The sequence below is a fragment of the Neofelis nebulosa genome, chromosome 16, assembly GCF_028018385.1.
Source record: "Neofelis nebulosa isolate mNeoNeb1 chromosome 16, mNeoNeb1.pri, whole genome shotgun sequence".
Taxonomy (NCBI): Eukaryota; Metazoa; Chordata; class Mammalia; order Carnivora; family Felidae; genus Neofelis; species Neofelis nebulosa.
In genome coordinates this window covers 13,348,532-13,369,402 of record NC_080797.1, presented here as the reverse complement: position 1 = coordinate 13,369,402, position 20,871 = coordinate 13,348,532, and the positions used below count along the sequence as shown (strand labels likewise).

General features: G+C 57.6%; 2 protein-coding genes across 17 annotated transcripts in view; one reads left to right on the top strand and one right to left on the bottom strand.

Moving 5' to 3' along the window:
* Positions 1 to 10,957, top strand: part of TBCD (tubulin folding cofactor D) — a 161,194-nt gene extending 150,237 nt beyond the window's left edge. For 2 of the 4 annotated variants that reach the window (XM_058703380.1, XM_058703379.1), the window contains 4 exons: positions 3,648 to 3,737; positions 4,052 to 4,139; positions 5,077 to 5,186; positions 7,322 to 10,957. In XM_058703380.1, coding sequence (XP_058559363.1) covers positions 3,648 to 3,737; positions 4,052 to 4,139; positions 5,077 to 5,186; positions 7,322 to 7,718 — 685 coding nt within the window. In that variant the 3' untranslated portion in view covers positions 7,719 to 10,957. Of the gene's footprint in view, positions 1 to 1,976; positions 3,738 to 4,051; positions 4,140 to 5,076; positions 5,187 to 7,321 lie in introns of those variants that run through there. The other 2 variants (XM_058703381.1, XR_009254831.1) reach the window with 2 other exon arrangements.
* Positions 10,958 to 11,313: 356 nt separating this feature from the next.
* The window catches only part of B3GNTL1 (UDP-GlcNAc:betaGal beta-1,3-N-acetylglucosaminyltransferase like 1), a 94,049-nt gene continuing 84,491 nt past the window's right edge, over positions 11,314 to 20,871 (bottom strand). For 2 of the 13 annotated variants that reach the window (XM_058703384.1, XM_058703388.1), the window contains 2 exons: positions 20,513 to 20,587; positions 18,960 to 20,083 (listed from right to left, as the gene is read on the bottom strand). In XM_058703384.1, coding sequence (XP_058559367.1) covers positions 19,976 to 20,083; positions 20,513 to 20,587 — 183 coding nt within the window. In that variant the 3' untranslated portion in view covers positions 18,960 to 19,975. Of the gene's footprint in view, positions 11,611 to 12,185; positions 13,894 to 18,764; positions 18,925 to 18,956; positions 20,588 to 20,871 lie in introns of those variants that run through there. The other 11 variants (XR_009254832.1, XR_009254833.1, XR_009254834.1 and 8 more) reach the window with 11 other exon arrangements.

The window sequence follows — 20,871 nt, the reverse complement described above, 5'->3', positions numbered from 1 at the left end:
CTCAGGACTCGCCAGCCTGGTTGTGGGATGGGGTCCTTGTACGGATTGCGTCGCTTGGCTTGCTGAACATTTTGTTTCGAGGCCTAAACGCAGATTTTCCTGGCTTAAAATTTTTGAAAGAAACAGGAGAAAGTGTCTCGTTAACAAACACGTCTCATTTTATTTCTGGGCGGTTTTGTAGTTTTGTCAGTTCTTTCCTTTTTTTTTTTTTTTATTTTAAAAGTAGGTTTCAAGCTTGGCATGGAGCCCAATGTGGGGCTTGAACTTACGAACCGTGAGATCATGCCCTGAGTTGAGACCAAGAGTCAGACGCTCAAACAACCAAGCCACCCAGGCACCCTGGTGGTTTTGTCTGTTTCTGCTTTGGGTGTTTGGTCTTCTGTTCTGGTGCGTGCGGGTGTCGGTTCAGGCTTGTGTTTCAGTGGCCCGTTTCATTATTCTGGTGCTGCTTTGTTTTATACTCTGCCTGCTCTTGTGCTGATCAGGCTGCACCAGCTTCTTCTGACTTTGAACTTGTACCTTTCTCTGTTCTGTGACTCCTGTCTTCACGTACTTAAATTTGGTGCATCTCTTATGAGCAGGATGAAACTCAGTCTGACCTCCTCTGACTGTTAAACTGGGTCATTCGGCCTCGGAGCTGCTTCTGTGGATGTTTTCCACTGGTCCTGCCTGCTGCGCATCCCTCCTTCCTCCCTGTTTGATCAGTTAAATGATTTTTATCATTCAGCAGCACTGTTCACTTTCTGTGTTTCAGTGGCCACTCTGTCAAAGTCTCACTTTCTCTGTTTTGCCCTCTTCCTGGACAAAACCGAGGACATTAACATGTTTATTTACTTCCCTTGGGTTATGTGAGCTCATCACGTGTTGTATCATAGGTACGTTGTCACTTAGTTTTGTGCGGTTGACAAGTTAACTGTGTTAAGTTACCCACATACTTGCTGCCGTCTGTATCCTCACTGCCCCGGCCCCGCTCACCCTTTCCAGGTCCCTCTAGTGAGGTCCACTGGCAGTAAATCCTTTATGATTTTGTTTGCGAGTTACTTTCAGAGCATATAGGACTCTAGGCAGACGTTTTATTTCAGGACCAAAACCTCTTTCTTGTTCTGACTTCCATTGCTTTTGAGATGTTGCCTGTAAGTCTGGAGTCTGACAGAGGCAGTCTGGGTTTTCTGCCTCCTTTGAAGTTTTCTCTCCAAGAAATCTCCACTGCCCATTCAATGGGTCTAGTTGTTGATTACATACTTGTCTGTCCTGCCACAAATTTGTTAAACTTGAAAATGTGATTTTGTTTGTTTTCTGTGTTCTAGAAAAATCTGAGGATGCTCCGCCCCTCCCCCGCCCCAGCTCCTCCAAGGCCACGCTGCATCCCACGACCTGTCCTCCACTTATGATTCTTTCCTGACACATTTCTCCTCCTCCTCCTCCTCCTCCTTTTTTTTTTTTTTTTTAACATTTATTCACCTTTGAGAGACAGAGAGGGAGAGAGAGAGTGTGATTGGGGGAGGAGCAGAGAGAGAGGGAGACACAGAATCTGATGCAGGCTCTAGGCTCCGAGCTGTCAGCACAGAGCCTGATGCGGGACCCGAACTCACTGGCTGCGAGATCATGACCTGAGCCGAAGTCAGATGCTTAACTGACTGAGCCACCCAGGTGCCCCATCTCCTGACACATTTCTGACCCAAGTCAGAAAACGGCCAAGTTGAGGTGTGCGGTTCTTATTTTCGGTTTTTGTTTTCTTATTTTCAGATGCAGCTTTTTCTTTAGTTTGTTTCCCAGCCTGCCAGCTTTTTGCCCTCCTGGACATGGTGTTGGGGTCTTTCTGTGTGCTTCTGGTCTCCGTCCTCGTTGGGCTGTCTGGTTTCTACAGCCCATGGTGTTGGGGGTTGGGCTTTCTCATTTGTCTGCTTACTCGTCGTCTGGATGCCGCGCGTGTGCAGGTAACCTGAGGCCACGGCATCTTTGTTCGCCCTTTCTAGGCCTCGAGGGCAGCGGTAGCAATCCAGACCCTCCCAGCTCCACATCCCAGAGAGGTGCTCCCCCACCCGGGGGTCGCCTTCTAGGTCTGGCAGGTGCATACCTGTGTCGAGACCGAGCTCTGGGTCTCCTCTCAGCTGGAGGCTGGGGACAGCACACCGGGCTCCTCTGGCAGGTCGGTATGCCTTCGTTGTGACGCACCAGTGGTGCCAGGCTCACCTCTTGGAGTGGAGGCAACGGAAACTCCAGCTGCTGCCTGTAGAATGGTCTCTGGGTCCAGGCAGGGAGGGGCTTCTGTGCAGGTGGCTGTAAGCCAGCAGGTTCTCTCGCGGCCCAGATGCGGGTGTGCGGGAAGAGACTGCAGCGGGACAGGAGAGCAGGTGGGGCCACAGAGCCACTTACACGGCAGATAGTCAGTCCGCACGGTTCTGAAGGCAGGAGGTCTGAGGTCAAGGTGCCAGCGATTCAGGTCCTGGTTTGCAGAGAGACCCTTCCTGCTATCTTCACGCGGCAGAGGGCGGTCATCTCGTGTGTTTGTTCTCATGAAGACACTCATGCCATCGGGGGACTCAGACTCGTGACCTAATTGTGTCCGAGGCCCCAGCTGGTAATACCCTCACAGTGGGGATCAGAGCTTCAACGTGTGAATTCGGGGGATGCAGACGTTCAGTCCAGGTCACAGATGTTTCGTCTGAGATGCTCATTACATCCCAGAGGGATGGCTCTTCAAGGCTGGAGCCCAGTGGAAAGAGGGTGGTGGTGTGTGAACTGGGAGATCAGCAAGGGAGCGGGTGTAGACAGAGAAGGGACCGATGGCTCTGTGGGGTGTTGCATTTTTATGAGGAGGACGAGGAGCAGGAGACAGCAAAGCCCCTGCAGAGTTGGAGCACGTCACAGCAGGGTCGTTGGTGATCATGTAGGTGGGGGACGGCGTGACTGTGGCCCCTACTGACACGGTGGTCACTTGGTCCCTGATGAGCATTTCGGTGAGCCGTGGGGAGAAGCCTGTGGAGGCGAGGGGCTGGAGGTGCACACTGACCACTCTGGGTGACAGGGACACGGAGGGTGCGGTCGGGGTGCCCGCTGATGGGGAGAGACTGAGGGCCACTGTCCCTGAGGACAGGACGTCTCCCCAGCAGCCGGGGAGGAGGGCACAGGGGCAGTGGAACCCCACCCCCCCTCCCCGCATGGCTGCCACACTGGAGACAGAGGAGTGGATCTCTCTGGTAGGGACTTGGCTGTCCTGACCCCCCATATTGTCATCAGCTGTGCAGAGTGTAGGACACGTGTCCATGCTCTGGCCGCTGCCTGGTTCTCCTTGGCCCCGGGGCCAGGCCTGGTTATGAGATGGCTGTCCCTCCCCTTGGTCCTGCGTTGAGGCCCCACCAGCTGGTACCACCGTCTGGTGCACCTGATTCCTTCCCTCGTGGCGCGCCTGGGATCCACCTGCCCCCCGACCCCCGCCCCTGTCGGCGAAGACGGGGAGGCGCGTGAAAGGGACAGGCAGCCATCTGTCCTGTGCTGGTAAAGGAGCCCATTAATGTAACCTGTTGTGGTACCCTGAGGGACACGGCCCTCTGGTCACCTGGGCAGCGCTGCACCAGATGGCGCAGTGGGTCCGTGCTCCGCGTGCTCTGAGAGCTCCTCTCTGGTGTCCCGTCCTTCCCTTGCAGCCACCCCTTCGGCGGGAAGCTGCTTGCGCTTTGCAAGGAGGAAATCAAGAAGTCTAAGGATGTGCAGAAACTGCGGTCGAGCGTCGCTGTGTAAGTCTCCAGTTCCTCGTTGTGACGGTAAAAGGAAGGGTCTGTCAGGCGGGAGATACTCTGGAGTCGGTGTTCCGACTTCCGTGGACAGCCTGTCGGTCTCAGGGGTCAGCGCAGATGGCCTCCGGGGAGGGGCTGTGTCTCTTCGGGGGCGTCCTCACCGGAGGCAGGTTTCCCTAGAAACAGACCCGATTCACCCGACACTGGAGAGGCGGACGTGTTGTTCCAGTGGATGCTGGATGTGGGGCCACGCTCGCCCGGGTTCTGTGGGGGTGGACGCAGGGCTGTGCTCACCTGGGCCGTCACTCCCGCAGGTTCTGCGGGATGGTGCGGTTCCCGGGCGACGTGAGGAGGAAGGTGCTCCTGCAGCTGTGCCTTCTGCTCTGCCACCCGTTCCCTGTGGTGAGTGTGCTTGCGGCTGCTCCCCGATCACGCGCTGGCACCTGGGGCCGTATCTGGGGGCAGCGCTGGGTCACACCCCACAGGGTGCATGTGGGGGCCCCATGAATGGCGGGTGCTGCAGCCTGACCCACCCGGGTCACGTGTCCCGGGAGTTCCATTTTCCACTGGCTGAAAAACCACTCTTCAAATAATGCAAACGTGCCACTTTGCTAGAAGGTAAAAGTGATGCTTGTATTGGACACACTGGTTCTCAAAGTGGGGATCACTGGGCCAGCTGCAGCACCCCCCCCCCCCATCAGAAATGCAGATTCTCAGGCTGCCCCACCTGCCGACTGAGGAACCCTGGGGGTGGGCCCGGGGTTCTGAGACCACCCGCCCCACAAGGTGTTTTGCATGCAGGTAGCTCGAGAAGAAAACAGGGGAGGTGGGTTCCTGGGTGAGGAGCAGGGGTTTTTTGTTGTTTTTTTTTAATGTTTGAGAGGGTGCACATGCGAGACGGGGAGGGGGAGAGAGAGAGAGAGACTGACCATCACAGAGCCCCATGTGGGGTTCGATCCCATGAATCGTAAGATCATGACCTGAGACAAAAACCAAGAGTCAGACCCTCAGTCAACTGAGCCCCTGAGGTGCCCTGAGGAGGCGGGTTTTAGTGATGCATTTTAGTAAGAACAGTGTGGCCTCACTCCTCCCTGATAAGGCTGCTGTGGGGCAGCAGGGAACAGAGAGCAGCCCACACCGCGGCTTGCTTGTCATGGGTCCAGCTGTGGCCAGGGCCCCAGGTCACGTTCTTCCTTTTAACAATCTATATGGGTCTCAGGTTCCAGTCCGACCTGGGGGCGTGCCTGGCCCCATGTCCCTGCTCCCTGAGCAGGGTTCTGTCACTCTGCTTGGGTTCTATGGGCCTTGTCTTCCTGCTGATGCGCTATGTCCTACCCAGATCCGGAAGACCACGGCCAGCCAGGTGTACGAGATGCTGCTCACCTACGGTGACATCATGCGTGAGGACGTCCTGGATGAGGTCATGGCTGTGCTGGGCACCACGGCCTGGTGAGTGCAAGGTCCCTTCCCATCTCCCCACCCGGCCCGGTGCGGCACTTTGGTGAATAGGGATGTCCAGAGCCTCCCTTCCTGTCCCCGAGGTGTCCCCCAGAAACCCTCTGAAGGGGTGAGGAGAGTGAGGCTCCCAGCCCTCGATGGCGTTACCATGAGGTGGTGGCCCTGTTTGTACCCAGGGGGCTGGGCAGTCCCTGAGGACACGGGGAGGGGAGGAGGTGCCTCTAGTTCAGGTGGGAAAATGTTCAAAGTGAAAAGGTGGGTGGTTCTGATCACTGATTGGTTAGAAGCTAATTGTTTATTTCTCCCTGGGCCGCTTTTGTTAAGTAATTGCGTCATGGGCTCTGGGTGCTGATGGGGTCGGGGTCACTTTGGGAATGGCTCCTCCTGCCCCCGAACTGCAGCATCAGAAGTGCCAAGAGGGGAGCGGCAGGGGGCGGGGTTCACCCTTTGCGGGGACGTGCCAGCACTGTGGCCAGGGCCTCTAAGGGGACAGGTGCCGCCACGCCCAGCTCCCCACAGAGGAGGCTGTGGTGGCAAAGGCCACACGTGGATGTGTCCAAACATCAGAAAGGGTGGAAGGAGACCAGAGAGTAGGTGTTCCCCTGCCCTTGCCCCTCCCCCTCCCCAGCCCTCTTGTCCCAGATACCCGGTTCCTTCCCAGGGTGTCCAGGGCCTTTGGCTTCTCGCGGGTCCCTCAAGTCACAGCTGGGCCCCAGAGCTGGTTTTAGGTGCAGTGTCCTGAGGTGTCGTTTGCTTTTGGACTTGGTAAGTTGGGACAGCAGGTGTGTTACGTGGGGGCGGGGCTGATGGAGAAGGATGCGTGGACAGTGCCGAGAGCGGGAAAGGCACAGCCCGTGAGCGCAGGCTTGATCGGGTGCACCAGATAACAGGTCACAACAGCCGTGTGGGGGATGCTGCTATGTTCCAGGCACCCCGCGTGCTCATGTGCGCACATGCTCACCCACACGTGCATCTACAAGGTGACGGCTGTGCTCACTGCCCATCTTAGGCCAGGCGGTGGCCCATGGAGGCACCGGTGGTAAGGTTGGTGCGCTGGCATTAGCAGGTGAGAACACGCATAACCAGCTTACGTGTGTTTTTCCCCTGAGATTGTGACCTTCCTAGGAGGGCTGAGCTGGCCACAGAGCCCCAGAGGCCGGCTCCCGTGCTCGGGCGTGAAGGACAAAACAGGGCCTCTGGTTTCAGGGCTTCCTGGAGGTTTTGAGGGATACATAGATCTTGGGGAGGAGGGAACTCCGGTGAACGTCTTTGCCAAGCCGCTCATGAGAGCTCCAGAACCGAAAATGTGGGCTCGGGAGGTGTGGGTGACCCACGTTTTGAACAGCCGGGCCGCTGACCTAACCCCGTCCCCAGGGCCTGCCCTGCAAACATCTGTGGGGAGCGTGTGAGTTCTCGCTGTGGAGGGTGCTGCCACGTGGTCACCTCCAGGTCACTTGTGCCCCATGGCTCCGGCCCTCCCCCCTCACCATGTGGGGTGCACGGGGCCCTTTTCCCACCACACTTGGTGTTGGAATAAATTCCAGAGAATTTTAAAGTAATTTTTTCTTGTTTCAAAAGAAAAATATAACTTAATCTTTATTTTTTTAATGTTTTTTATTTACTTTTGAGAGAGAGAGAGGGTGTGAGCAGGAAAAGAACAGAGAGAGAGGGAGACACAGAATCCGAAGCAGAGTCCGGGCTCCCAGCTGTCAGCACAGAGCCCGACGTGGGGCTTGAATTCATGAACCGCAAGATCACGACCTGAGCCAAAGTCGGACGCTCAACTGACTTGAGCTAGCCAGGCAGCCCTTTAATCTTTATTTTTAATTAAAGTGATAAGCAGCTTTTGAAGTCCAATAAAATTCAAAAAACCCACCTGCCCTACCTTCTCGGGCCTTAGCGTTTCTGTCCGTGTCGGGCCACCCGTCTGGGGCCACACCTCCCCCCCAGTTGCCCCCGCACCTGAGGGAGGGTTTGGCAGCTGCCGACTTCCCTGGTCTCCACCGAAGCAGAGGTGCTGGGGTCCTGTGCACCCGGCAGCAGCTCCTGAGAGCTTCAAACGTGAGGCAGGTCCCAGCTCGAGCACCGTGCCGTGGCTGACGCTGCTCCTGCCTCTTCTTCCCCAGGGATGCGGAGCTCCCGCTCGTCAGAGGCCAGCGGAACCGCCTGTGTGACCTCCTCGGTGTGCCCAGACCTCAGCTGGTCCCCAAGGTAGCCGCGCGGCCCTCGGCCACACTGGGAACCTGGGGCCCTTCCCACACGAGGCCTCTAAGTGCAGCTCCCAGGAGCCACTGTCCCGAGCTCCAGTCTGGGACGTTCTGGGTCACGTTGACTGCTGGGCGCGTGCCTTCACCCCGCCTGCCCCGTGTACACTCTGCTGGCTCCTCCTCCCAAAGCCAGATGAGTCTCACAGGCTCATGCGTGCACGTCCCCACCAGGCGTGTGTCAGGTGTGTCCTGTGGGCACTGCTCCCAGACACGTCCTCTGCGCCACCAGCCCTCAGCGGAGTTGTCAGTGACCTAGTTCACTCTCTCAGATGTGCTCCTCCGTCACGGCCGAAGGGAGGCTGCCTCGGGCCGGTTTCCACCATCACTACCTCCCTGGAGACTCGTCTGGTCCTGGGACTCTGTCACCCCAGGGTTTCCACGCCCCTGGCCTGTGCACTGTGGCTGCGGTGTCCTGAGGTTGCAGGGCCCTGAGCTGTCCCTCCAGGTTCTGCGGACCATCAGGTTTTAGGGTCTCGTGTGTGTGCTTGCAGGGAATCAGGACAGACTCATGGTCAGTGTCTCCTCAGGCCGTGGGCTCTGCCAGAGCGCAGTGGCACGTTCTGTGACCGCTGGGGACAGGGCTGGTTCCTTGGCCCCTCGTTCCTGATCCTGCCCATTGGCTGTATTCCCCCGGACCTGGGTTTGGACCCTGGCTGCTGCCGAGCTTTTATTGAGCAAGAACATCCACGCGAGAGCGCGTGCGGTCCGGCTCTGTGCACACACACGCAACGGGCACCTGGCTCAAGGGTGGAGCCCCCGGGCGGGCTGCCGGGCTAGATGTTGCTGCACGAGATGCTGGTGAGCAGATTCCAGAAGGTGCTCGGGCTGCGTGTGCGGTGCAGGTGGTGGGCACGGCCAGTACCCCGTCTGCGGTTGTTGGCCTGTGGGTCCCCTTCAGTGTTTTTGTCTCTGGGCTCTGTGGTGTGCATGGGCCCTGGAATTGTATCTGCAAATATCTGCTTGGGGGCAGGGGGCGCGGCTTAGGGTTCTGGGCTCCAGCCTTCATCTCGTCCCGCTCTGTTGTTCGAGGAGCTGTTGAAGGTCTTACTGGTTCTAAGGCCGTGTCTCCTCAGTGTTTCTTAAAAGCTTTATTGTTTTACCTCCTACATGTAGACGCGAGGCCACTCGGGACTGGCAGTTGTGTGTGGTGCCAGGGAAAGGCCAGCAGACACTTCTTCCACATGCAGTCCGTGCAGCCCCATTCTGGCCACGCTGTCGCTGTGGTCAAAGTGGTCGAAGTGATGCATGACTGTCCTCTCGGGTCCTGTCCTCCACGATCTGTCTGTAATCCGCACCGGCCTGTCTTGCTGACACGGGCGTGGGTCTTGTGAGACGTCGTGGTGCTTGTGCATTTCCGTCTCGGGTTTTATTTTTCCAAGACCATCTTGACTCTTAGCCCCCTTGGGTTTCAGAAACCTGTGTGGAATCGTCATCAGTTTGCAGCAGGGAATCAGCCAGGTATTCGGCCGAGGTCACTTGGAGCCTCTGGGTCCACTTGGCGAGAATAGACGTCTGTGATAGAGTCTCGTGGCCTTGAGTATGCAGGACTCTGTTTTACAGCTTTGGAACTGCCCTGTGGTCTTGGATACTCTCTTCTGTTTTCCCACTTTTTTTTCTCAGCATTTCAGTTTGGGAAGTTTCTATCGACCAGTCTTCAGGTTCACAGATTCTTTCTCTGGCCGTGTCCCGTCTTCATTTCTGTAAGCATGTTCCTGATTTCTGGTGTCTCCTTTCATTCCTTGACTTTCCACCTCTACTCTCACTGCCCATCAGTCCTTGGTGGTGCCCACTTGCCCCAGCAGAGCCCTTGCCACGAGTCATCCTTGTTTTAAGCCCTGGTCTGATTATCCCAACTCTGCCGTATCTGAGTCTGGTCTAGATGTTGGTGCCATCTCTCCCAGTTGCTTTTTCTCGCCTCTTGGTGTGTTTTGTAAGTTTTTGTTGGAAGCCAGACCCGTTGTGCTGGTAACAGGAAGTCAGGCCTCAGGATCATGAGGTTTGTGTCTTTCCAACAGGGGCCCCTCTGTTCAGTATTGCCACAGCTTCTCCGGCACGTCGTGCCCTGACCTGGGTGTCCCCGCACCGTCCCCCTTGGAGCATCGGAGTCTGAGAGAGGACCCATGGCCGTGGCCCTGGAGCCCTGCCGGGGAAGCGGTGGGCTGTGTGGCAGTCTGCGGTCATCTGAGCGGACCTCAGCCATGGGCTCCCGTGGGGCAGCTCTGTCCCCCTGTGCCCCTGCAGGTGCCAGGGGCTCTGGCAGTCCTCTTCCCTGGAGGGGAGACGCCCAGAGTGTGGGGGACTTTCCAGGATCATGACCAGTGAGCCTGGTGCTCCCAGGGTCCCCCCAAGATGGTGCCCACAGAGTCTGGCCGTCAGGTGTGCCTTCTGCCCGGTGGTCTCTGCTCCCGGCAGGGTCTGCCCGTGTCCGAGTCCAGCCCTCTTGTCTGGAAGAGAGAGAAGAGGTGCGGCCTCTCTTCTCTGACAGGCCGAGAACGCGCAGCATCTTGTTCTCGTCTTTGCGATGTTGCGACACGTTGGAAGTGACGTCACTCGGAATGTTCTTTATCTGTAGAAGTGCTTCCTGCCTTCAGGTCTACTTTAGGGGTAACCCAACTGCACTAGATTTTTGGATGTTTATACCATTTCCTCTTACATTTAAACGGGTCTCTTAAAAACGGTAGTTAGGTCTTCTCTGTATTTAATCCAGTTGAGTATCTTAATTGGAGTTTTGTCCCCTTGTATTTAACGTGTGGTTATGGGTTTGGGTTTACATCTATGATCTTTGGTTATGGCTTGATCTGTTTCTTTCTCTTGGCCTCACTTGGATTTGAAGGGTTTATCGCTTCACAGCCCCCACTTGTACGGCTGCTACTCTGCTGGCAGGGACCGCGAGAGCACGCAGTGAGCGGGAGGGCGGCACCAGGCGGGACCCCTCTCCTTGCCGTGTCCTGTCAGCTTTCCAGTCTCTTCTCCTTCAGGCTTGGAATCACGTTGTTATTTCCTGCATCCGCTCCGGTGCCACACAGTGTGGTGGCCCTGCCCACTCTTCTGTTGGGCACCAGGGGGGCTCCGTGAGGGGTGCAATCAGCTGGCCAAGCACAGTGCCAGCTTCCCAAGTAAATATGCTTTTATCAGGAATATTTCACACACAGTGGATGACGTTTGTGGAAAAGTACCGGGAACCTCTGCCCGCTGCCTTGGGGTTACGTTGGCCTCAGGGTCCTGGGTGGCTGGGGAAATGGGGGCCCAGAGGGGGTGGTGCTGGTGGTCTGACCCTGTGCTGTGTCCCCAACAGTCTGGCACCCGCTGAGGCCCCCTGCCCGCCTGGCAGCGGGGAGGAGCCTGATGACAGCACGGGACAGCTGGACATGGCGCAAAGGGACTTGAAGTTCGTCACCACGGCGGCGGTGGCTTTTCCTCACATGTGCCCTGGGATGTTGGTGCTTTTGCCTTCACGTCCACGGGAACCCCGTCTATAAAATCATGTTCTGAGCAGTTCTGTGTCTCTGTGTGTGATGCTGATGCGGGGGCCTGGGGGGCGGAGGGTGGCCCCAAGCGACCCTAGACGGGCCAGAGAAACGGCCAAGGGGTGGGCTCCCAACCTTGCCTCTGCCTCACCCCATCGTGCCCGGTGCTTGTGGGCGTTGCACGTGGTCACCTACCCTCACATGGTTGTGGGCAACCCAAGCATCCTGCCTGAGCCTGGCTGCGCCCCCCACAGCAGAGTCTCGAGTCAGGAGTCAGGAACCCAGCGAACAGCCCCGCGAGCGTGTGTCCTCGGATCTCGGGTTCTCCGGCGATGTGGGGAAGCACCACGGTGCACCCGCTCACCTTGGCGAGGTGTGTCAGTGAGGCTGGTGTGCACGGCGCTTCGCGGGGCTGCGCCTCATCTGCGGGCTGGACGCAGGAGCTGCCGCCCGCACCGGAGGCGAAGGTGGTGGCCGCGCTGGGTTCGGGGCCCTGTGCCAAGGACCGACGGGGTCAGGGCCGGGGAGCCAGCTCCCCTCTCCGGCGTGCACGGGGACGGGGGCCGAGCGGCAGGTGCTTTTGCTGCGTCCTTCAGCGGGAGTGGTTTCCTTGCCTGGGCCGAGGCACCATGTGGGAACGTTCACCTTGTGTGCTCCCCTGACGGCGTCCTGTCAGACCCTCTGGAAGGGAAAGTCGTACGTTACTTTGTGAATTAACTTTCACTGGATTTCGAGCCTTAAGACGTGCTTCCCTCTCTGAAGTAAGTTGGGAGTTCCCATTTTACTCCATCATAGGTAGGGGACCAGCTAGAGAGGGATGAGCTAGAGGACCCCTTGCTGGCGGGGGCCGGAGGGCGGCAGGTGGGGAGCCCGGCCCTGCAGAGCAGCGTCTGGACCTTGGCTGCAGAAAACCCAGCACGCGGCTTCTGAGAAACAAGAAGATGAACTGTTTCTTGTGTTTAAAAATCCACAAGATTCCAAAGAAGGGCCCTTTTGGACACACGGAGACCGGTCGCTGCACACAGACCCGCAGAGGCCCTGCATCTCAGAGCTCTTTGCCCGCCAGCGTGAGGAAAGCCGAACGGACCACGGGCTGCACACGGCCCAGCGCCCCTGCTCACCCTCGGCCACGTCGGACCCTGAGGGTCACCCTCGCTTAGACGCAGGTGACCGGGGTCACCCTCCCTGCAGCTGCAGGTTCTGGAGCTCCCCTGGGTCCGGGTGACGGATCCAGGACGGGGGCTCTGTGCACTCACAACTTGGGAGTGTGGCCAGGAGCAAACGTGGACTGTCCCGGTCAGCAGCTCCAGGGCCCGGAACCACACGCGACGGCCAGGGTGTTGGGCTGTCTTGGAGGGAAGCGGTCGGGAAACCCTCCAAAGGAGCAGCGAGCAGGTGGGCGCCCGACAGAGAGGAGCACCTGGTGAGCTTGGGGAGCAGGAAGCCAGTGTGCCTGCGGTGGAACGTGCAGGGGCGGGGCTGGTGGGGCCACGTGCACACACGGCCACGGCTCAGTCCCCGTGAGTAGCTGCTGCATCCTGAGTATCCGTGTCTGCCCAGCCCAACACTGGTGGCGAAGCTTCGCTGTGGTGGCCTCTTGGGGGTAGGACGTTATGCCAAGCTGGGACCCTGTGTGGTTGTGCCCTCCGCGGTGGCGTGAATGAGGACAAAAGGGGACGGCGGTGACACCCTGGGTAAAGTGTGGGCAGCCGAGCGTCTCTGTGCAGGGAGGCACGGTCAGCAGACAGTGACCCCAGGTACACAAAACGAATGATGGCTAACGTGGGGAGTAAGTCGAATTTGAAAACGGACAAGAGTAGCAAAAGGTAGGCAGTATAATGAGCAGACATGTTTCTGGAAGACACTGAGCACTGTGGCAGGATGCTGGTCCTCCCGAGCTTTGCACTCAGAACACAGACCCTGTGAGCCCGGGATCCCGGCCTTCCTCATATGAGCTCTTGGCACAGGCTCCTGCCAACCTCCGGCAGAAGTCGCCGACGAGGCAGCATGTCAACGGCCTTGAGTCCAGAGGCAAAGAGGAAGCTGGCTCCCTCACCTGCAGCGAAAGGCGACTTGGTCGCTCACGGCTGACGGGATCTGCTCTCGACCTGGGTTTGAGCACTGGGGTTCCTGGAGCTGAGAGACAAGGTGCGAGACCGCCCACGGCCTGCGGCAGCCAGTTCAGGAAACCAAGCGAGAACCCCGAACCCCGTAGCCAGCAGCCCGAGGCTGCCAGGACGCGGTTGAGAACTGCCAGCCCCCTTAAGCCGCCCCTCCTGCGAGCAAGGACCAACCAGAGAAAGCCAGACGTGCTCCCCCAGCCAGCGGGCCACCTGAGCCCCCCTTTCCCACGCTGAGTCTCGGCCATCCTCATGGGACCGGAAGACACCGCCCCGCGAGCTCTGAGCACACAGCCTGCGCTCTCAGTTGCTGGTCTGTGTTTCCACATCTCTAACCGAGTCACACGGGAACCGTGCCCCTGGGTTGGCCTGAGATCGACACAGCCAGACTGCAGCCCCCAGCAGTGTTTGTCCTCGTGGCACAGGGTCCGTCAGGAGCGTGAGCTAACGAGCTCCTGGCGGGACAGACACGCTGGGTGACGGCGGTGCAGGGGCCCCAGCGGCAGAGAAGAGTATGTGCCCCACAGACGGTCAGGGACACGCTTCTCAGGCCGTGTGCTCACGGCCCCTCATTTTATCGCGTGTCCACCACAGGCGCGTGCCCTCCAGGTGAAGGGCCAGCCCCACACGCATTCGGTGCCACCTCCCGCTTGGCGTGCTCCCTCTTGGGACCACTGGCCACCCTCCCTGGCGCCCTCGATCTCTCTCCTGGGCTGTGGCTGTTGGGGGCCTTTGGCGCACCTGGAGGCAGCTGTCCAGGCCCTCAGCTGAAGTGAAGGAAGTCCCGGCCCTCCTGCAGGTGTAGCGACCTCAGGTTGTCCTCAAATGCGCCCCCGGTGAGGTCCTGTGGGAGGAACAGCAAGTCTGGCTCAATCAAGGCTCCCCGGCCCACACTGTGGCCCCCACAGATCCCCCCCCAAGGGGGCCTGCCTGCCAGGTGCTCTGCTGTGAACTTCTCTGTTAAGAGGGGAGGGGCGGACACGGGGTGGGGATGTTGCCAGAGTTGGCCACAAAGTCCTGCTGGTCACCGGTGGGAGGTGGGGGTGGGGATCCTTCCAGGCACACACCCTCCCCCCCCCCCCCCAAGCTGGAACCTGGCCCCTCCCTGCAGAAGGGAGCTGTCCCCTTCACCCCTTGGTCCAGGCCACCCGGCTTCCCTCTCCACGTATCCGCGTCCATGCCCTGCCCCTGCTGCAGAGGCCCCAGCCCGGACTCCAGGAGCTGTCAGCAGACCCCTCTGGCCTCTTGGCCCCAGCCCTGTACTGGGGAGAGGACCCTCGAGTCAGTCTCTATCCAGGGCTTACCTGTGGCCCCATGAGCTCCCTGAGATGACCCCAGAGCTGATAATGCTTCAGCTTGGCCTGTGTTGGCTCTGGCCAGGCCGCGTGGCTCCCTGAGTGGGAAACAGCTGTGGCTCTGGCCAGTCCCTCACCTGGTGGCCTGTCCCAGATGCCACAGGCCTTTGGCCGGATGCAAGGGGCCCAGTGTTCACCCCGTTGGGTTCCTCTGTCCTTGGGCCCACCATGGGGGTCAGCCTGGCTGTGCACGCCCTTGACCACTGGGCACCGCTAGAAATGCTTAAATGGGAAAGACCCGAAATTCCTGCACTCTCCTCCACCTGCTGTCCATTCTCAGCTCCGCCCCCTTCCCCGTTATCTCTGCGCTTTCAAAGGAAACGCCTGTATTCAGGCCAGCCAAGCTCCACTATGGCCCAGAGAGGAATGGAGGAGGGGGCTCCCTCTCAAGATGCCACTGAAGTTAGACGCTTCTGTAAATTAGCGTAACCAACAAAGGATCAGGAACCAGAGGCATTAGAACTTCTACAAGCTGTCAGGGGAAGATTTGCCCCCCACCAAGTGGGGGGAGTCCGATCAGAAGCATCCCAGAGAAGGGAGGCACTCAGCCTCATCACTCAGACGCATGTGCTAAAACCACAGCGAGAGCCACAGCCCCTCCTGAGCCCCAGCTTCGGGGAGCTGGCCCTGACAGGACACCTTGGGGGTGCAGTCCGGGACCCACACTTCCACTCCTGGATAAACCCAGAAACGGGCGTCAGTGTGACATTCACACGGCTGAATGCCGCAAGGCAACAAGAAAGGGCGCTCAGTCCGCCTCAGAGGTGATGTGGAGTGACAGCACATTTAGTCTGCTTCGCACAAACTACAGAAACAGCATCAGACCGTATGGTTTGGGGTTGCACACACACACACACACACACACACACACACACGGCAGAATAATTAGCAAAGAAATTATGTGCACCGGGGCAGCTCTGCGGGAAGGCTTTTTTCTGACATGGGTTGGGCCACTTGTGTGGGCACATTAACCTGTGCAGCACGTTCTAGAGCAGATGTCTGCAGTGTTTTCTTAAAGGGCCATACAGTAACATTGACCGTTTGGTGGTCATAATATGCTGTGTTCTAATAAAACTTTATTCATAAAAGCAGGTGGTGGGCCATGTGTAGGCCATCGTCTCAATGTGTTAGTTCACAGTAAAAAAGTTTATCCAGAAAAGAAAATTGTGAGGTAAATTGTAAAAAAAAGAAGAGTGGAAGAAGGCTTGTCTTCCTAAATGGTAAATACCATAAAGCCCAGGAATTAACGGTGCTGGTGCACAGACAGTAGTAGACCAAGAGTCCGGAAGTAGATCCAACATAAAAATACAGTGTCTCATTATTAGAAAGGATAGGAATTCCCCAAATAGTCCCAAATTATTTGGGGACAAGTGGGCATCCAAATGGGAAGAAAACTTTGAGTCCCTACTTTATTTATTTTTAAATTTGTATTTATTTTAAGAGTGTGTGTGTATTGGGGGTTAGGAAGGGCAGAGAGAGAGAGAATCCTGATGCAGGGCTCGAACTCCTGAACCGTGAGATCATGATCTGAGCTGAAATCAAGAGTCAGACACTTAACTGAGGGAGCCACCCAGGTGCTCCTGAATCTCTAATCTTTACAGCAAAATAAATCCTAGTGGTCAGAGATAAAGTAAAAAGCAGAAATCTCAGAAGCAAACCTGGAGAATGTGCTTTGAAATTTCACATTGAGGAATTAATGTCTTAGAACGAATAAACCTCCCAAAGCCATACAAAAATCAATTAATTTGATATCTAAACAAATTTTCCTAAAAGGCAAAAATAAAGTCAAATGACAGAAAAATTCACAAGACCTATCACAGAGGCTTTTGTCGTCATATAAAGAAAATACTAACAGACCAATAGAAGAATGGGCTGATGAATAGATAATTCACCAAAAGGGAAATAAAGATCCTTTTAAACTCGTGGAAAGACACCCTCCGTACTCGTAACAAGGCCTTACAAACCTTCCCCCATGATGTGAAAACATGGCGGAATTTGGCCACGCTGCAGGGGGCGGGTAGGGAGGGTCACCGGTGGGGGCGAATGTTACCGCCCCCTCCTGGGACAGAGCAAAATTCCACGTATATATTCACTGCACCAGTATGTTTGATAGCAAATGATAAAAATGGTCTAAAGGTGTGTTGAGACTTAACCGGATGATAAGGGGTGAAACCTCCGTACAAGCGAATAGTGTGCGGGTACGCACACGAATCCCCAGGGGTTCCTCCTCCCGGAACTCGTCCAGCCCCTGACAGGAGCAGGGGTGGTGGGGGGCCCCTGAGGGGCAACCGCCCCTGGAGCCGCGCAGGCTGGAGCCGCGCCAGCCTCCCGCCTGTGCAGAGGGAGCGTGTGTGACCCCGGGGCCCCAGGCCGCACGGAGACACGCAGGTGCCCCCCGATGCGAGCGTGGGATCCGACAAGCCATGGAAGAGCAGAACACAGAAGGCCCCGGGGACCTCCGACCAGATGGGTGTGGGGAATTTTGGGTGTGACATCTCTGTCTCAGAGTAAATTTTGTAAGGTTTTTATCTTCTTGGGAAATAACGTTGGAATTTAGGATTTGCTTCCCAATGTCGGGGGCAGGGGGATTTGGGAGGATAGAACCCACGACGGCCATGGAGGCTGCACAGGGACATGGCACACAGACACATGCCACATGGGGGACGGCCACACGGGGACACAAATGGGGGGATAGCCACATGGGGGACACACTGTGGGGGACACACCACACGGGAACAGTGGGGATGGCTGAATGAGGCTGGCTTCCTGCGGCTTTGGGGATAAGGCTGAGATGTGCTAGGAAGTTTGCTTGACTAAAAGACGACGACAGGGGAGCCTGGGATCCAGCCCCCACACTGGGCTCTGTGCTAACAACACGGAGCCTTCCTGGGACTCTCCCTCTCTCTCTGCCCCTCCCCTGCTCCCGTGTGTCACAAAATGAACATTATTTTGTGTCTCAAAATAAATAAACATTAAAAAAAAGATAACAGTCAGATGGTACCAGCGGGTTCATATGGAATAACCTGCAAGATACATCATGTAAAACAAGCAAAATACAGGAAAAGTATGTATAACATGCTGCCATTTGCTTAGAGAAATCCCACACATTTGTGTCTGTGTTGGCTGACTCTGGCCGAAAATACAAGAAACTGGTGCCTGTGGGGGTCCCTCCAGGGACACAGAGTGAGGGATGGGAAAAGAGCTTCACCTCCCACCCAAAGCCTGCTTGCCAGGAGGGGTTTTCATTGTGGGGAGCGTTCTAATTGCCGGCAGTTTTTTGGTCCCAGAGAAGCAGACTCTTACCAGAGCTCGTCTCCTCTGAAAAATTACGTGTACATTTGTGCAGAATTGAAGTGTCCCTGTACAACCTTATAATTATCCATCCAGTCTCCCTGGCGACTTGGAACCTTGCTTACCTTGGCTTTAAACAGCCTCTTTCCTTTTAGGAAACTGCTTTCAAACCAGAAAACCCAAAGCCAGGTGGGCAGAGGTGGGTCTGTGTCACCCCTCCCCTGGAGCGCAGGCAGGACCGGCCATGGGACACAGCTAAGGGGTGGGACGTCACTTGTATGACTTGGTCTGTCTTGCTAGCAGACCCTGCCCCTTGCCAGCTTGGAGAGAATATGCTGCCACGTTGCAGGAGGGGGAGGGGGTGGGGGTGGGGGTGGGGGTGGGGGCAGGGCACGTGGCAAGAAACAGCCAGCAAAGCACTAAAGCCCTTGGTCCAACATCCTCCAGGGTCTGGCTTCTGCCAACAGTTCTGACCCTGCTCCGGGCAAGCCTCCCCATGTGACCGGGTCTTGGCTGGCACCTCACCAGCAGCTTCGCCTCTGGGCCCCACCTCTGGTGCCTGATTTCTGAACCACAGACGCTGTGAGGTAAGAAGTGTGTGTTGTGTGGGGCTAGCTTGTGACTGTCACCACATAGCAGTAGTTAAATAAACAGGGCCAAGCTGGCAAACAGACAAGCAGGACAAAACCTCTGGGTGACAGCTGGGGACAGGAGCTTGCCGCAGCCGTGGTGCACGGAAAGCCAGACTGCCATGTGCCCAAGAACGGGGCCGGCCGCCATCTGCACACCACACATGACACTCGTAGAAGGAAATGCAGGGGGAAAGCTGGCAGGCCTGGATTTGGCCGTGGTTTCTTAGCTGTGGCACCAAAAACATGAGCAACTAAGTTAAAAACAGATAAACTGGACTTTGTCAAAATGAAATACTTTTTGTACCAAAGGACCCCGTCAAGGGAGAAAAAGGAGAACCTGTAGAACAGGAGAGGGTGTCTGCATCTGGAACACACGAAGAACTCCAGCTCGACAAGATGAAACCCAGATAAAACGCGGGCAAAGGACACCAACAGACCTTTCTCCCAGGACGACACCCGCACGGCCAACAAGCAGCTGCAAAGACTTGGCATCATCAGTTGTCAGGAAGACGCACGATCAAAACCACACTTAGCAGCCACCCGGACGGCTGGAACACCACCGCCAGCGGACAGCGTGGAAACGCTGGTGCCCCTGCGCTGCAGTGGGAACGTGAAATGGTGCCACACTGAACACGGTGACCCCGTGACCCCCCACTTCCAAGAGACGGACACGCTTCCACACAAACCGCACAGGAAGGCTCACGGCCACGTGGTTCTAACCGCCACCTTGTGAGTCATCTGTCGCTGAGGAACGGGTCAGCACCGGCACAGCAGCCTGGGACAACACGTGTCTGCTTCTGGCAGTTTCCACAGGCTGGGACTCGGGATGGCCCCTCCAGCAAGAGGCAGAGTCCAGCCCCTTGGAGCCGTGCTCCCAGCCCCACCTGGGGGCCCTTCCCCGGGCCACCGGCCCCGCCCAACCTGAGGTGTTGGGGTCTTAAAGCAGCCAGCAGGGAAGAAGGGCGCCCCCTCCCTGAGCCCAAGGCTCAGAGCAGGACGGACTGCGCCTCCCGAAGGCTCCTGGTGCCCTGGTTACTGCGCCTCCAGCTCAGCCTCACGGGCTGGCAGCTGCTGGAAGAGGTGGCACGTGTCCCCGTCCATCCTGTGCCCCCCCCCCCCCCCCCGCAGCAAGCACTGGGCCCCGCATGCCCGTTCGGCCCACCTGAGCCCACTGGCCCCATAGCTGGGGTGCACTAGGCATCCAAATGTGAAAGATGACATGTATATTTATACAAGTGAGAATGCAGCTCTCCGACCCCGGAGAAGGATTTCCTCCACGGAACCCAGGTGTTCATCGTAAGAGAAAGGTTATGAATGTCCCCGTATGGGAAGTAACCTTTCCTGGAAGGCTCCATGGAAAGGCAAGTCCCACGTGGGAGAAAATGTTTGCGGCTCTAACAGACGGAGGACGGGCACCAGAGTCTGTGCAGAGTGCCTGGAGGTCAGCAAGGCAAGAGGCGGCCCTACGGGCACGTCTGGCGGGAGAGGCGGGCTGAGCCTACTGGAGGTCTCACGAAGGTGGTGAGGGCTGGGGGTGGGGCCTCCCAAGACCCTTCAGGTCTCCAGGCACGAGAACGTCCGGACTGTGCCCTTGCCGTTGCCAGGCTGGAGGTGACCAGGGCTCACAGCTGGATTTCAGCAAGTAGATTCACAGGCCAGCCTGACGTGGGCAAGCAGACCGGGGTCCCCAGGACCCCGCTGTGTGATCCCAACACAAAGCTGGAGCTGAGAAGCGGGCACCCGTGTCCCCGGGACTCTGCGGAGGGGGTGGGGAGGATGTGGTGGGGAGAGTTCTCGGGACGGCCCTGGGCACGGGGACCACGGTGCTGGGTCAGAGGGGTGTCTCAGGGACGCTTCCACCACCTTCCACCCTTCGTCTCTGCCACAGCATCCGATCAGCACCCGGAAGGTGCCTCAGGCCTGGCACTGAGCAGGTTTCCAAAAAACGTTGCTTTTATAGAAATGCAGCCCATTTTACACAGGCACCATGGCGGCCTCTCCCAACACCCCAGCGGACCCCTGAGAGCAGCGGTCACCACCCCCGGCATGAGACCACGGCTCCAGACAGGTGGCCCAAGCCAAGGGCCTGGATGCCTGGCCACGTGTCAGACGTCTTGATCCCACAGCTGGGGCCTTGTTCCAGCCACGCCGTCATCAGTGGAGCCCAGCCACGGCTGACACTCACCAGCTTCACGCAGATGACGAAGGGCGGCCGTGCAGCTCGGAAGTGCAGGATCGGAACCCGAGGCTTCGGCCTTTCCTGAGGGAGGAGAGGCGTCGTGGGCTCGGCTCTGTGCTGGCCTTCGGGACGCCCGGACGCGCCAGACATGCGCACCTGTGGCCGCCCCACAGCCTTCACCCCTGTCCGGCCCTGAGGTGCCCTCCAGTGGGAGGACGGGCCAGGCAGGGACACTGGTCACTCTGGGGCCCGAGTCGCCCAGGAAATGGGTTCACCTGTGCTGGGCCTGGCAGCTTTGTGGCTGCAGGCGGCCTTCCCCGGGGAGGAAGGTTCTGCGCACTGGCTGCTCTGTTTCCTGGCGGGGT